The following is a 14955-nucleotide window of genomic DNA, read 5'->3' as shown; positions in this document are numbered from 1 at the left end:
TGGAGGGACAAGGAGAGCAGGGAAGAAGGAAGACGGGGCAGGAGAAGGGCAGACAGCAGCTGGGCACTGCTACAACCCCCAGACACAAGGCTCAGCTCCATCCTTATCATGTTGGGGCTGAGAAAAGGACCAGCGGAGTCCTTTCCAGCTGTCATAGCTCTTATCTTATTGGATCTTCACAGTCACTCTGTGGGGCTGACAGGACAGTATGAATAAAGTTTGGTTCATCTCATGAACCAGAGCAGAACCACTCTTCAGTCAGCCAGGACAAGCAGGGAAGTATAGGAAAGCCTGGCAGAGAAGGAGCCCCAAGTTCAGGTGGTGACCCTGGATGGGAATCTGGAGGCAGAAAGAGGTCAAAGGCAGCAATGAATGAGGTGGAGGTCCAGATGCCCCTAGAAGGATCTAAACAGTGAGCTAAGGGGGTAGGATGAGGGCAGGGCTGTGCAGAGCAGGCGCAGGCTCTGACTTACTTTCATGGCTTTTCATGGCATAGACATCAACAGAGGGGTCGAATTCCCCAGGACCAAAGAACCGAGGAAAGCTGAGGAGGTTGCCAGGGCTGTCCGGAGGTGTGCCATAGGAGCAGAGTAGGTTGCCGCCCACCCCATCATTCTCACACTCCTCGTCCTCTGCCCGCTCCTCCACCTCCATCTCCTCCTGCTCTGCCCGGTCCACGTCGTGGATGCCCACCAGCAGGCTGTAGTCCATGATCTTCAGCTGTGCCAAGAACTAGGAAGGCCAAGGATGGAAAGATGGAAGGAAGAAGAGGTTACACAGGACATCCCAGTGACATCCAGAAAGGGGGGAAAGGCATTCCTTTCAACTCAATTCTACAAACAGTTTTGAAATTCAACAGAGTAAGGCATCAGAGCACCCGCCCTCGCGAGCTCTCTAAGTCTAATGGGGAAGACAGTCATTCAGCAGGGGAAAGGCAGGAGTTCGAGGCTGCAGTGAGCTGTGATCACACCACTGCACTCTAGCTGGGTAACAGAGGGAGATGGTCTCAAAAAAAAAAAAAAAAAAAAAAGAAAAGCAAGGAGCTGTGGGAGTTTACAGTGAGGGGTGAGCAAGACCCTCCCTGAAGAAAGGAGTTGAGGCCAAGGCTGAAAGATGAAGAGGAGTCAGTGGGGCAAGTACTGCAGGTTAAAGATAGAACGAGCACTGCAGGAAGAGGGAACAGCCCATGACGGTTTGGGATCAAGAGAGGCCATGGTGGCTGGGCACGGTGGCTCATGCCTGTAATCCCAGAACTTTGGGAGGCCAATTAAGGAGGATCACTTGAGGCCAGGAGTTTGAGACCAGCCTCAGCAATGTGATGAGACCCCATCTCTACAAAAAAATTTAAAAATTGGCTAGGCGTGGCAGTGCACACCTGTAGTCCTACCTACTTGGGAGGCTCAAGTGGGAGGATCGCGTGAGCCCAGGAATTTCAGGCTGCAGTAAGCTATGACGGCACTATTGCACTCAAGCCTGGGGAACAGAGTGAGACCCTGTCTTTTGTTTTAAAAAAAGAGGCCATGGCCAAGTTTGAGGAAAGAAATAATGAAATGATATACTATGGAAGAGGATGGAGCGATGGATACGACACAACAATATATTTCAGATCAAAATTTCAACCCATTATGAGTCCTAAACCCAATGTAGTGGGCTGGAACTAGGATTTCTTTAAATTAAATGCAGTAGTCCACCCTTATCCACAATGGTTTCAGTTACCTGTGGTCAACTACAGTCCAAAAATATTAAATGGAAAATTCCAGAAATAATTCATAAGTTTTTAAATAGTGTACCATTCCGAGTAGCATGATAAAATCTTGCTATGTCCCATTCAGTGCTGCCCAGGATGCAGATTATCCCTTTGTCCAGTATATCCACACTGTACGCACTAACGTCCCATTAGTCTTTCAGTAGCTGTCAGTAGCTGTCTTGGTTATCAGTTCACTATAGTTGTATCACAGTGCTTGTATTCAAGTAACCCATATTTGACTTCATTATGACTCCACAGAGCAAGAGTAGTGATGTTGGCAATTCAGATATGCCAAAGAGAAGCCATAAAGTGCTTTCTTTTTTTGAGACAGAGTCTTGCTCTGTCACCAGGCTAGAGTGCACCGGTGCAATCTCGGCTCACTGCAACCTCCACCTCCCAGGTTCAAGTGATTCTCCTGTCTCAGCCTCCCAAGTAGCTGGGACTTCAGGCATGCACCACCACACTCAGCTAATTTTCGTATTTTTAGTAGAGACAGTTTCATCATGTTGGCCAGGCTGGTCTCGAGCTCCTGACCTCAAGTGATCCACCTGCCTCAGCCTCCCAAAAGTGCTGGGATTACAGGTGTGAGCCACTGCACCTGGCCAGCTTTAAGTGAAAAGGTGAAAGCTCTTGACTTAAAAAGAAAATAAATTGCATGCTGAGGTTGCTAAGATCTCCTGTAAGAACAAATCTTCTATCCGTGAAATTGTGAAGAAGGAAAAAAAATTCATGCATAGTATATATAGGGTTCAGTACTATCTGTGGCTTCAGGCGTCCACTGGGGATCTTGGAACATGTCCCCTGCTGATAAGGGGGGACTACTGTATAATAAAATAGAATAGAAAATATCAGAATACATGACAGAAAATAAGGGTAGACAGTGTTTCAGTTGTGTGTATCCATTGGGTTGCAAGGTAAAATATACTTCGAACTGGCCTCAGAGACAAAGTCTGAAAAAACTATGTCATCGACTTATCAGCCCAGGTAAAAAGAGAAAAAAAAGGAAAAGGGAACACAAAACCATACAAGAATGGCAGCCAGAACCAACCAATATTCTCAACCCATTCCCTGAAGGTCAAAAGAGTCTGTGTGGTGCTGGGGGAAAGTCCTCCCCTAGCATCATGTGACTCCCCTTGCCAAGCCTTAGTTTTCTCATCTGTATAATGGGTGCTGTGACCAGGGTGGTGGTTCAAGTCTTTTATCTAGGATTTCAAGACAAAGTATGGAATGATACAGGATGGAAATGGCCAGCTAGCATTCCAGTTTAGCTAATAATGAGGCAAGAGTGCAGTCACCATCATACAGTGGTCACTAGGAGACTGTTAGACTGACCACCATGTTAGGTCCTAACAGAGAACTAGGAGGAGAATCATCATGGAAGCAGAGCAGCTCTATGCACAAGCCCAGAACACAACTAAGGACAAGGAGCCCTAAAGATGGGAGCCCAGCAGGATCTCCTTGGAAGAGGAAGGCGGGGAGGGATGCCACTCTGAGCACTTCCAGACAAAGCCTTCTCAAGGCCCAGAGAGAAGGGGCTAGGGTCCCAGGAAAAAGAAGGTCCATGCACCATGCCCTCCACCCACCTGAGAACATTTATAAAGCAACATGCATTGAAAACAAATGCACTGAGTAAACTGCATTAAATTCTTCTCAGAACCACAGTAGGGGGAGAGGGTAGAAAAGGGAGAAGGACAAAGGACAAAGACTCAGGACAAATAATGTCAGATGATGAAAGGCAGAATAAGGAAAGAACATAGTTGGGGATGACTAAGGAAACGCTTCCTAGCAAAACGAAGTTTATGACACCCATGTTCACAGTAGCATTATTCCCAACAGTTACAAGGTGAAAGCAACCTAAGTGTGATGGCTAATTGTATATGCCAGCTGGACTGGGCCTGAGTGCCCAGACACTTGGTCAAGCATTATTCTGGGTGTGTCTGTGAGGGTTTCTGGGTGAAACGAGCATTGAACTGGTGGACTGAGTAAAGCAGATGGCCCTCCCCAGTGTGGATGGGCATCATCCAATCAGCAGAAGGCCTGAAGAGAAGAAAAAGGGTGACCCTCCGGTGAGGAAGAGGGAACTCCTTCTGCCTGGCGGCCTGATGGCCTGTAGAATAAAACCACACCACCAGTTCTCCTGGGCCTCTGGCTTGCTGACTGCAGATCTCATTGGTATCCATAATCCCATGAACCAATTCCTTAAAATAAACCTCTTAGGGCCGGGCATGGTGGCTCACACCTGTAATCCCAGCACTTTGGGAGGCCGAGGCAGGCAGATCACGAGGTCAGGAGATCAAGACCATCCTGGCTAACATGGTGAAACCCCATCTCTACCAAAAATACAAAAAAAACTAGCTGGGCATGGTGGTGGGCACCTGTAGTCCCAGCTACTCGGGAGGCTGAGGCAGGAGAATGGCGTGAACCCGGGAGGCGGAGCTTGCAGTGAGCCAAGATCGCGCCACTGTACTCCAGCCTGGGTGACAGAGCAAGACTCCGTCTCAAAAAAAATAAATAAATAAAATAAAAAATAAATATCTTGGTATAAAGAGATTTACAAAACATCCTATAGGTTTTGTTTCTCTGGAGAACCCCAACTGATATAACAAGTGTCCATTAACTGATGAATAAACAAAATGTAATACATCCATACAATGGAATATTAATCAGTTTGTGTGTGTGTGTGTGTGTGTGTGTGTGTGTGTGTGTGTGTGTGTGTTTTGAGATGAGGTCTCGTTCTGTCGCCCAGGCTGGAGTGCAGTGGCACGATCTCGGCTCCCTGCAAGCTCCGTCTCCCGGGTCCATGCCATTCTCCTGCCTCAGCCTCCCGAGTAGCTGGGAATACAGGTGCCCACCACCACACCTGGCTAATTTTGTTTTTGTATTTTTAGTAGAGACGGGGTTTCACCGTGTTAGCCAGGATGGTCTCGATCTCCTGACCTCGTGATCTGCCTGCCTCGGCCTCCCAAACTGCTGGGATTACAAGCGTGAGCCACCGCGCCTAGCTTTTGTTTTGTTTTTTTTTTTTAAAGGGATGGGGTCTTACCCTCTAGTTCAGGCTGATGCACAGTGGCATGATCATAGCTCACCACAACCGTGAACTCCTAGGCACAAGGGATCCTCCCACCCAGCCTCCTGAATAGCTAGGACTACAGGCACATGTCACCACACCCAGCTAGTTTTTAATTTTTTGTAGAGACAGGATCTCAGTAAATTGCCCAGGTCTCCAACTTCTGGCCTCAAGCAGTCCTTCTGCCTCAGCCTCCTGAGTTGCTGGGATTACAGGTGTGAGCCACCATGCTCAGCCTTATTCAGCTTTAAAAAGAAAGAAATTCTGGCCAGGTGTGGTGGCTCACGCCTGTAATCCCAGCACTCTGGGAGGCCGAGGCAGGCAGATCACGAGGTCAGGAGATCGAAACCATCCTGGTCAACATGGTGAAACCCCGTCTCCACTAAAAAAATACAAAAATTAGCTGGGCATGGCAGCACACGCCTGTAGTCCTAGCTACTTGGGAGGCTGAAGCAGGAGAATCGCTTGAATCCGGGAGGCGGAGGTTGCAGTGAGCCGAGATCGCACCACTGCACTCCAGCCTGGCAACAGAGCGAGACTCTGTCTCAAAACAAATAAATAAATAATAAAAAGAAAAAAATTCTGACACATGATACAGTATGGATGAACCCTGAAGACATTATGCTAAGCAAAATAAGAGAGTCACAAAAGGACAACTGCTGTTTGCTTCCTTTTTTTTTTTATTTTTTGAGATGGAGTTTCGTTCATAATATGTTGCCCAAGCTGGAGGGTCACCGCAACCTCCGCCTCCTGGGTTCAAGTGATTCTCTTGCCTCAGCCTCCCAAGTAGCTGGGATTACAGGCGTGCACCACCATGCCCGGCTACTTTTGTATTTTCAGTAGAGACCGGGTTTCTCCATGTTGGTCAGGCTGGTCTCAAACTCCTGACCTCAGAAGATCCGCCCACCTCAGCCTCCCAAAGTGCTGGGATTACAGGCATGAGCCACCTCGCTTGGCTGTTTGCTTCCTCTTATGTGAAGTTCCTAGAGTAGTCAACTTCATAGGGGCAGAAAATCGAATACTGATTGCCAGGGGTTAGGGAGGGGGAATTGGGAATTAGTATTTAATGGGTATAGAGTTTCAGCTGGGAAAGATAAAAGTTCAGAGATGAATGGTAGTGCTGGTTGCATAACAATGTGAATATACTTAATGCCACTCAACTATATATCAAAATGGTTAAGGTGCGTGCCTATAGTCCCAGCTACTTGGGAGGCTGAGGTAGGAGAATCACTTGAACCCAGGAGGTGGAGGTTGCAGTGAGCCGAGATCGTGCCACTGCACTGCACTCCAGCCTGGGGACAGAACGAGAATCTCCCAAAAAAACAAAACAAAACAAAACAAAACAAAACAAAACAAAAAAAACACCTATTATTATATGTATTTTACCACAATTAAAAAAAAATTTTTTTCCCCAAGTTTGTTTGTAGGATTTGGTTTTAACGAGCAGCCTCTCAATTTATTAAAAGAGAAGGAGATGCTGAGTTATCAAGTGGTCCAGATAACATTTTCACTATTTAGCACCTGTCCTTCCCAGATTACAAACAGAAGTTTGCTAGGTAAGTGGAGAATCAGAGCCAGAGCCAGAGAAGAACCTGATTGGTGGATTTTTGCTTTTTGAGACAGGGTCTTGCTCTGTCACCCAGGCTGGAGCACAGTGGCACGATCACAGCTCATGTTGCCTTGATCTGCTAGGCTCCAGTGATCCTCCTGCCTCAACCTTCCAAGGTGCTGGGATTACAAGAGTAAGCCACCATGCTTAGCCAACTTTTTTGGTTTTTGTTTTGAGACAATGTCTCGCTCTGTTGCCCAGGCTGGAGTGTAGTGGTGAGACCACAGCTCACTGCAGCCTCATCTCCCGGGCTCAAACAATCCTTTCGCCTCAGCCTCCCAAGTAGCTGGGACTACAGGTGTGTGCCCCTACGCCTGGCTAAATTTTTAAATTTTTAGTAGAGATGAGGTCTTGCTATGTTGCCTAGGCTGGTATTGAACTGCTGAGCTCAAGCGATCCTCCCACCTCAGCCTCCCAAAATGTTGGGGTTACAGGACCTTAATAGCTGGGTTCCTACAGCTCTGATGGCCAGATGCCCTCTCCATTGTAGGGACAACAGCAGAAGGGAGTTTGAAAAAGGTGTTGGAATGAATTAGTGAAAAGGGAAAAGCATTCTAAACTAAATTACAAAGGTCCTACTGGTGCCAACTATGCTCCGTCAGGTGGAATGATCATTTGCACTTGCTTTAGGTGCCCATAAGTGCCCACGCGGCTCAAATCACCACCCTTTTGTCCATACTCCTGGAAAGTACTGAATTCCATTCTTCTTAAGGTTTAAGAGGCGCCTACTCTAGGTACAGAAGAAGCCTTGCAGGTGAAAATGAAGGTTAGTAAGTACCTCAACGTCCCGCTTCAGTTTCTCCAGGAAGTTCTTTTTACTCTCCTCTCCCACATGCAGCTTCTGCCCTTCATTGAGGAAGTCATTGTCTTTGAATGTTGGCAAGTCCTTGGCCTAGGAGAGCAACAGCAGTTAGGCTGGGTAAGCCTGATTAATTCACCCCAGGGACACTCAACTGTTCTGCTGGGAGCAACTATACAGAAAGGGGAAGGAGGGGTTGTCAGTGTACCGACCCTCAACCTGCTAAATCAACAGTGCAGGAGCCTCTAGTCCCAGGCTTTGGGTGGGCAGGGAGGGCAAATACATGAAAGATGAAGAATGACTAAAGGATTCTTTCCTGTTGAGCCTGGACCAGCTCAGGGCTCAGGCAGCCACTGACTGACTCAGGCTGGACTATGAGATAGAAATGTCTGCCATCCCAGCAGGACAATGAAGAATGTAGTGAGGGCAGAGGTAAAAGACCAGAGACCAAGGTCTAGGCCTAGCACAAGGACAGGCAGGTGATTCATGACACACGGCATTTCATGTTGACAGATGGCATGTCTGGGAGCTGGGCTAGGGGCTGGGGTGGGCGAGGGACAGGATGGCCGACAGGAGTTGTTTCTGACTCCAAGCGACCCTTCCATTCCTGCTCAGCGCCAGCATACCTTCTCCTTGTCGCTCGCTTCTCTGGCAACCGTAGAACCCTGAAAGGATAAAAGCCATCAGGGGAAGTCAAGCTGAGGCAAAGTCGACTGCATGAGCAAACATGGGAGAGCCAGCAGGTGAACTCAAGTAGGCTTGTTAGAGTCCTAGAGGGGCCAGGAGGCAAAACCTTGTTCATTTACTGTGTCAAGCCCACTTATAGAGCTCTATGTGCAAGACACTTTTTAGGTGCTCAGCAAACAGGACTGCACTGGAGAAGCTCAGTCCCTGCCCTTGAGCTACTTTCCTTCTAACAGGGGAGACAGATATTCAGCAGTGGTTCCACAAGTCATTAGTTCATTCACTACCACGGTGCTCAGTGGTACAGGGAGGAGACAGGACACTCTGAAAGCACATACCACACGGGCCCGGCCTGGGGAGGGACAGTGGCCAGGGCCTACCTACTTCCTGGAAGTAGTATTTGGGCTGAGCTCAGAAGGGTAAGGAGGAAGCAATTAGGTGGGGGAAGGAGGGGGTGGAGAGAGAGAAGGAGACTATTCCAGACAGCAGATGTGAAATCCTGGGAAGAGGAGCACAGGCACTGCAGGAACGCAGAGGAAACCAGCCCAGTTGCAGCACAGAGGGAAGGGATGGCGGCATAAGGTGACAGAAGTCAGAAGCCAGGTTCAAGAACACGGAGCACCCTAGTTCACAGCCACAAGTGTGTCCTTCTCAGAGTCTAGAGATGCACTTGTGCTGGCAGTCCATGGGGGCCTGATGGATGCTAAAGTGCGTGTGTCAGCACGGCCTCCCTCGCTGTGCACATTCCACAGACAGGAACATCAACTGCTGCATAAATATGGCACATTTAGGGCTTAAATAATCTCCTGTTACTGTCACCTGGACTTCAAACTGACTTTGGTCCACAAGAATCAGGCATATCCACTCCAGAGTTCCCTGTCCATGCCAACACATAGGCTCCAGCTTCCCAATTACATGGAAGTTGGAGTAGTGGCCCCTTCGGGGCTCAGATAGAGGGGAGGCACAGCTCCAGCAAACACAGAGCCCTTTACCTTGAGGTCATACTTGCGATGCACAGTGAGCCGATGGCTGAACACGTTCCTGGTAACCACCATGTAGGTTTCCACACCATCCACGGTCAGGCGGTACATGCCCAGGAACTGTGGCAAAAGCGTGTTGCCATGACACTCCACTATAAACTAGAATGGAAAGGAAGAAGAGAGAGGACTAAGGAATAGGCAGTGCCAGGGATGGATGGGGCTCACCCCAGACTAAAATGCTCCCTGGCTCCCTGGGATTCTAACCTCTAGACCAGTAGTTCTCCAGCTGGGTTCTATGAAGTAATAGGGGTTTCTCAGGCTTAAAATGGGCAACAGCCACCTCCAGCCTCCTGTTGGCATGGCAGAGGGAGAGGCAAGCTGAGCAGGTGGCTCAGAGCCCCTGTGGGTTCATATTATTAGTATCTCACCTAAGATTTTGTTTAAAATAGGATTCTACCACAGGAAAATCCCTGATCCACACCTTGCATCTCTTCTGCCAGCCTGATATGGGAATGCCGCAGGGAAGAGACAGGATGCAGAGGCAGGCCAGGGATCCAGCCATCTGGGAGAAGACAACAGCTCCATATCCAAAGCTCTTATCCATGCCATGCCCCAGGGTTTCTGCCATAACTCCTGGAAGACCAGAAGCTCCCTTCGGCCCTTCTCAGGTGCCCCAGAAATGAAGACCCAAGTAGGCTGAGGACAGACACACAGATGGTGCCACGGGGCTCCCTGCCTTCCTCATGGACAGGTTCCAGATGAGTGGAGAGATGGGACGGGAAAAGAAACAAGCCTGCCGAGCTGAGGGGGCCTCTTTCAGAAGAAACGGGGCGGATGCCAGTGCGTGAACACTTTCCAACTGGGACTCAGTCAGCGATGAGCCTTCATGGCTCCTTTTTTCTTTTTTAAAGTAGGCATTTCAGTTCACAGAAATACGGTTGCAGGAGAGTCCCACTGCTTGGTGATCAGAAGCAGCTGCCATTACCAGAGAGGACCAACCCCTCCCTAAGAAGCTCCCCCACGGCTCTCTTCTCCCTCTTCCAACCCATCCTCTGCAGCCCAGGCTTGGGACTCACCATACCTGGTGGTATTTCTTTAAGATGTTGTGCATCTCCGCCACGTCCTCGCTGGACACAGTCTTGATGACAAAGCGCCGGTCGTAGGTGGTGAGGAAACGCGTGCCACACCGGCCCTGGCTGTCACTGTTGATGGGGGCGCTGCGCGTTACTGAATTCTGATAATCGAGACAAAAGAAGGCTGGGCTTGGCAGGGGAACAGAATTCTGACTTTCGCTGAGTCTTCCCTCAGGGGCTGGACTGCTTGAAAGCCAACAACACTGAGATAGAGGGACTCCCAGATGGGAGTTTACCCTCCCCTTTTCTCACAGGGTGTTCACATCCCTCCCTAAGTCTTCCTCCAAAGTGACAAGAATTGTTCCTTACCACCTGCCCTTCATCCCAGTCTAGGATGGGAAGAGGACTGACTGTGAAAGTTTCCATCCTGATCCCAGATAGCTATCCTACCAACTAAAATTCTGCCTCTGATGGAGGGGGCTGAGTCTAATCTGGACTCTCACACGCACTATGACCTTGGGTGAGCCATTTAACTTCTCTACCCCTGCATTTCCTCATCAGGAACACAAAGATGCAGACTGAGCTGATTCTCCCAGTCTCTTGGGCGTAGCAAAGATGAAGCTTAGAAAATACTGTCTTCAAGGGGTCTAGCACAAAGAAGCAATGCCCATTCGTCTCTTGTCTCTGGATCTACCCTAATGCTGAAAAACTTTCCCCAAAGCAGGAAGCTGATCCTCATCTCTGAGCCTGACACCTTTCCCCTTGCCTCAACCTCCTGCTTGTCTATGCAAGGCTGGGAGGCAGTTTTGGGGAGCTTTCCTGGCTGTATCCCTGCTCCTCCTCAAGGTCCTACTCCCATTAGGATCAGAGAGCAGTAGAAGCCTTAAGAGGGAGGGTGTGGGAAGGCGTGAGTCAACCAAAGGGATATGTTCACCAAGAAGATGCCAAGGGACCTTTGGGAAGCAAGGGTGAGGGGAGATCCCAAGTGTCCCTGTTCCCAAGAAAACATACATGGGGATCATGTCACAGAAATGTCTCTTCTCCAAGATGTTTCCCCATCTCTTAATGAGGATCCTGTTATTATTTTTGAAGAGATAGGGTCTCACTCTGTCACCCAAGCTGGAGTACAGTGGTGAGATCTCAGCTCACTGCAGCCTCTACCTCCTGGGCTCAAGTGATCCTCCCGCCTCAGCCTACCAAGTAGCTGGGACTACAGGTGTGCACCAACATGCCTGGCTTATTTTTGTAGCTTTTGTAGAGATGGAGTTTTGCCATGTTTCCCAGGCTGGTCTAGAACTCCTGAGATCAAGCAATCCTCCTGCCTCAGCCTCCCAAAGTGCTAGGATTACAGGTGTGAGCTACTGTGCCCAGCCTTTTTTTTTTCTTTTAAAGATGTTGTTTTGCTGTCACCCAAACTAGAGTGTAGTGGCGCGATCATAGCTCACTGCAGCCTTGAACTCCTGGGCTCAAGGGATGCTCTCGCCTCGGCCTCCTGAGCAGCTGGGACTATAGGCATGCACCACCATGCCCGGCTGATCAGGATCCTACTCTTTACTTTCCCCTAATACCTCCTCAGAAAACCCTGGTGGAGAAGTGAGGACCACCTTCATGGGGAAAACTAAAGTCAGAGGTGGTAAGCAGCTCTGGGAGTTCCTCAGCAAAGGTGCTAAAGTAGCACCCCAAAAAACAGGGTGTTCCCGTTACAGAAAGGTTGAGTAGACTCTGTGACTGAGCGCCTCTTCCTCCCAGCCTGGCCTTTCTACCATAAGACTTACAGGCTGCAAGCCTAGTTGGGAGGTAGAGGCAGCATCCCCTGACTCTCTAAGTGGCTGGTAGTCCAAGAATATAGGGTCCCCTCCCTGAGCACCATCCTCCCTGCCCTCATTTCAGTCTTGAGCACGGGCATGCGCCCACAAGGCTATTAGGGGCAAAATGCAGACACTGAGAGGATGTGGTTAGACAGCCCAGGGGAGGGAAAGGAATCCCTCACTTGGAACCCCTCACCAAGGAACAATGGAGGGAATCTGTCTGAGCAACTTGGGGTTGCAACAGTGGCAAGAAGTTTCCAGAAAACCTCCAGCCCCAGTCAAGTCATGATTGAGTTCAGGGGTCAATCCTAACAGCGGGCTGGAGGAACCTCCCAGTACCTCTTAGGTGTAGGCGCTCCTGGGCATTCAAGCCCAAGGCGTGTCCTCCTCCTCTCACAAACCCTCACCCTCTTCTTCAAGATACTTTTCTTTGCATGCAAGCCCTCCAGAGAGGAGGAGAGAGGGGAGGAGACTCTAACCCAAGGCCCATTCTGCTGCTGTGAACTACTCTATCAAAGGGGTGGAGTGGGAGGAACTACAGTGTTAGAAAAGATTTGGGCATCCATTCTAGGTTTCACTGTGCTATACACTAGGTTTCACTGTGCTATGGGGAAAAGTTTTCTCCACAGATGAATGAAAGTCAGCTATATTTCAGGCCAGGTGCTGTGGCTCACGCCTGTAATCCCAGCACTTTGGGAGGCCAAGGCAGACAGATCACAAGGTCAGGAGTTGGAGACCAGCGTGGCCAACATAGTGAAACCCTGTCTCTACTAAAAAAAAAGAAATGCAAAAAATTAGCCGGGTGTGGTGGTGGGCGCCTGTAATCCCAGCTACTCGGGAGGCTGAGGCAGGAGAATCACTTGAACCTGGGAGGCAGAGGTTGTAGTGAGCCGAGATCGCGCCATTGCATTCCAGCCTGGACGACAGGAGTGAAACTCCATCTCAAAAAAAAAAAAAAAAAAAAAAAAGTCAGCTATATTTCTTACAGCTGTAAAGGTGAAGTGGAAAATTCGCCCACCTTCACCACAAGGCTGTCTGCCAAGGAAGAAGATCCAAGGAGATGTGCTAAGAGGAGAAGTGACAGAAACCATGGACTGAGTCAGATTCTAATGTCCCTGACACTGGGATTGATTCCTCCCAACAGGCCAATGGCCTCTACAACACTGTCACCCCTTGAAGGGGGCAGTTGCCCTGGCAGACCAACTCCCCACTCCCACCACCAGGATAGGGCACAAGTTTAGGAGGTGACACTCATACCTGGCAAGAGGTTACACTACCCTTGAAGTCTTCCTTTTCTAATCTATTTCATCTGCTTTAAGAGGCCTCATCTCCGCTAACAACAATTCTCTCTCTCTTTTTTTTTTTTGAGACTGAATTTCACTCTTGTCGCCCAGGCTGGAGTGCAATGGCATGATCTCAGCTCGCTGCAACCTCCGCCTCCCAGGTTCAAGCGATTCTCCTGCCTCAGCCTCCAGAGTAGCTGGGACTATAGGTGCACATCACCATGCCCATCTAATTTTGTATTTTTTAGTAGAGACAGGATTTCACCATGTTGGCCAGGCTGGTCTCGAACTCCTGACCTCAGGTGACCTACCTGCCTTGGCCTCCCAAAGTGCTGGGATTACAGGCATAAGCCACCATGCCCCACCCAGTTCTCTTTGAAGTCAAACTACGAATGAGAAGGGTTCTTCAGCCTAGACTGGGAATGTCAGACTAAAATAAAGGTGCTTCCGCAGACCCCTCTCCCTCCTGCTGCACTCCCTCTGAGGGAGAGGAACCTGAGTGTGTGCAGCATCCTCAGAAGCATTTCTAAGGCCCTCGTCCTGCAAGGGGCACCCAGTGCTGGGGGAGAGACCGCCTGGGCTGGAGCAAGGCATGACAGGGAGACACAGCACAAAAACAGCCAACACGTTTTGATTCTCTACCTGTCCTGTGGCTTCCTGACCCCATTCCATTCCCTAATCCACTGATGTTGCCAGGAGCCTCCATACCTGGTAATCCTGATCATCAATTCCAAACCTCTCCCGAAGGTTTCGGAACACCATGGGACAATACTCCTTAAACTTAAAGCGGCTGGGCAGGTTCTCCCTAGGGAAAAGCAGAGACATATCTTTGTGAACTGCCCCTTGCTCATCTTAATTCTATTATTATTATTTTTTTTTGTAATAGAGACAGAGTCTTGCTATGTTGCCCAGACTGGTCTTGAACTCCTGGCTTCAAGCGATCCTCCCACCTCAGCCTCCCAAAGTGCTGGGATTACAGGCATGAGCCACCACACCCAGCCTCATCTATATTCTGACTTCAGAACTCTTCAAAGTGTGGTCCACAGATTGCCTGGATCTGAACATCTGCCATACTTAACATGTAGGTTTCTAGGCTCTTAGGAATTCTGGAGTTGAGTCGAAAAACAAACACTCTAGGTGATTCTGAGCATGTAAAAGTTTAAAAACTTTACATCTTGTATTCACTTTGTAAAAGTAATCCAGCAGTATAGCTGGGATTTGTGCGATTTTCTACGTGTGTGCTGCCCTTCACTAAAACATACATTAAAGAAAAAAACTCTCACCCGCTGGGCCATAAGCCTGAGTGCAGGCTCCACCTCACAAGCACTGTGCTTACTACAGTGGGAAGCTGCATGTGAACATCTGCTGTGAGGTGAAATCAGCCTGAATGCTACAAGGAAAAACCTCTCTCATCAGAGGGCCCCTCTCCTCTGGCCATATTCCTGTGGAAGCATCCTGACAATGGTCACTTACAGGAAGCCCTGCCCTGGGCTTCCACTGGGACGTAGGAAAAGAGTGCCTGAGTTAAAGAGGTCTTCAGTCAACTGAGTGGGACCACAGAGCCCTGTCTGCTGGCTGCTGGCACCAATCTCCACCCTCCCACTCCCTCATCAATACAGACTCCCAGGAGGAAAGAGAATCACCTTGAAATGATGACTCTTACCAATCCTCCATCTTTACAACAGCTATCCTGTTTAGGGACCCCCTTTCAGAAATATGTCCCAGTGACTACTCCAGGATGACAGGCTTTAAGGAAATCAAAAGGAATGTCGTCTTGGAAAGGAAGTGGCCTATCTGCCTTATCTACCCCATCTTCTAGTAAACAGTGCTAGAATCTAATAAATAGCACATGCAGGGCTGGGCACGGTGGCTCCCGCCTGTAATCCCAGTACTTTGGGAGGCCGA

General features: G+C 49.2%; 1 protein-coding gene across 2 annotated transcripts in view; it reads right to left on the bottom strand.

Moving 5' to 3' along the window:
* The window catches only part of PIP4K2B (phosphatidylinositol-5-phosphate 4-kinase type 2 beta), a 36375-nt gene that overhangs the window by 4862 nt on the left and 16558 nt on the right, over window positions 1-14955 (bottom strand). For both annotated transcript variants that reach the window (XM_004041835.5, XM_019027034.4), the window contains exons 3-8: window positions 13759-13855; window positions 9968-10120; window positions 8899-9045; window positions 7849-7887; window positions 7202-7315; window positions 474-732 (exon numbers count right to left, since the gene is read on the bottom strand). In XM_004041835.5, the coding sequence (XP_004041883.1) occupies window positions 474-732; window positions 7202-7315; window positions 7849-7887; window positions 8899-9045; window positions 9968-10120; window positions 13759-13855 (809 nt within the window). The remainder of the gene's footprint in view (window positions 1-473; window positions 733-7201; window positions 7316-7848; window positions 7888-8898; window positions 9046-9967; window positions 10121-13758; window positions 13856-14955) is intronic.

The sequence above is a fragment of the Gorilla gorilla genome, chromosome 4, assembly GCF_029281585.2.
Source record: "Gorilla gorilla gorilla isolate KB3781 chromosome 4, NHGRI_mGorGor1-v2.1_pri, whole genome shotgun sequence".
Classification (NCBI taxonomy): domain Eukaryota; kingdom Metazoa; phylum Chordata; class Mammalia; order Primates; family Hominidae; genus Gorilla; species Gorilla gorilla.
The sequence above is the reverse complement of the archived record's forward strand: the minus strand, read 5'-3'. Positions and strand labels throughout refer to the sequence as shown.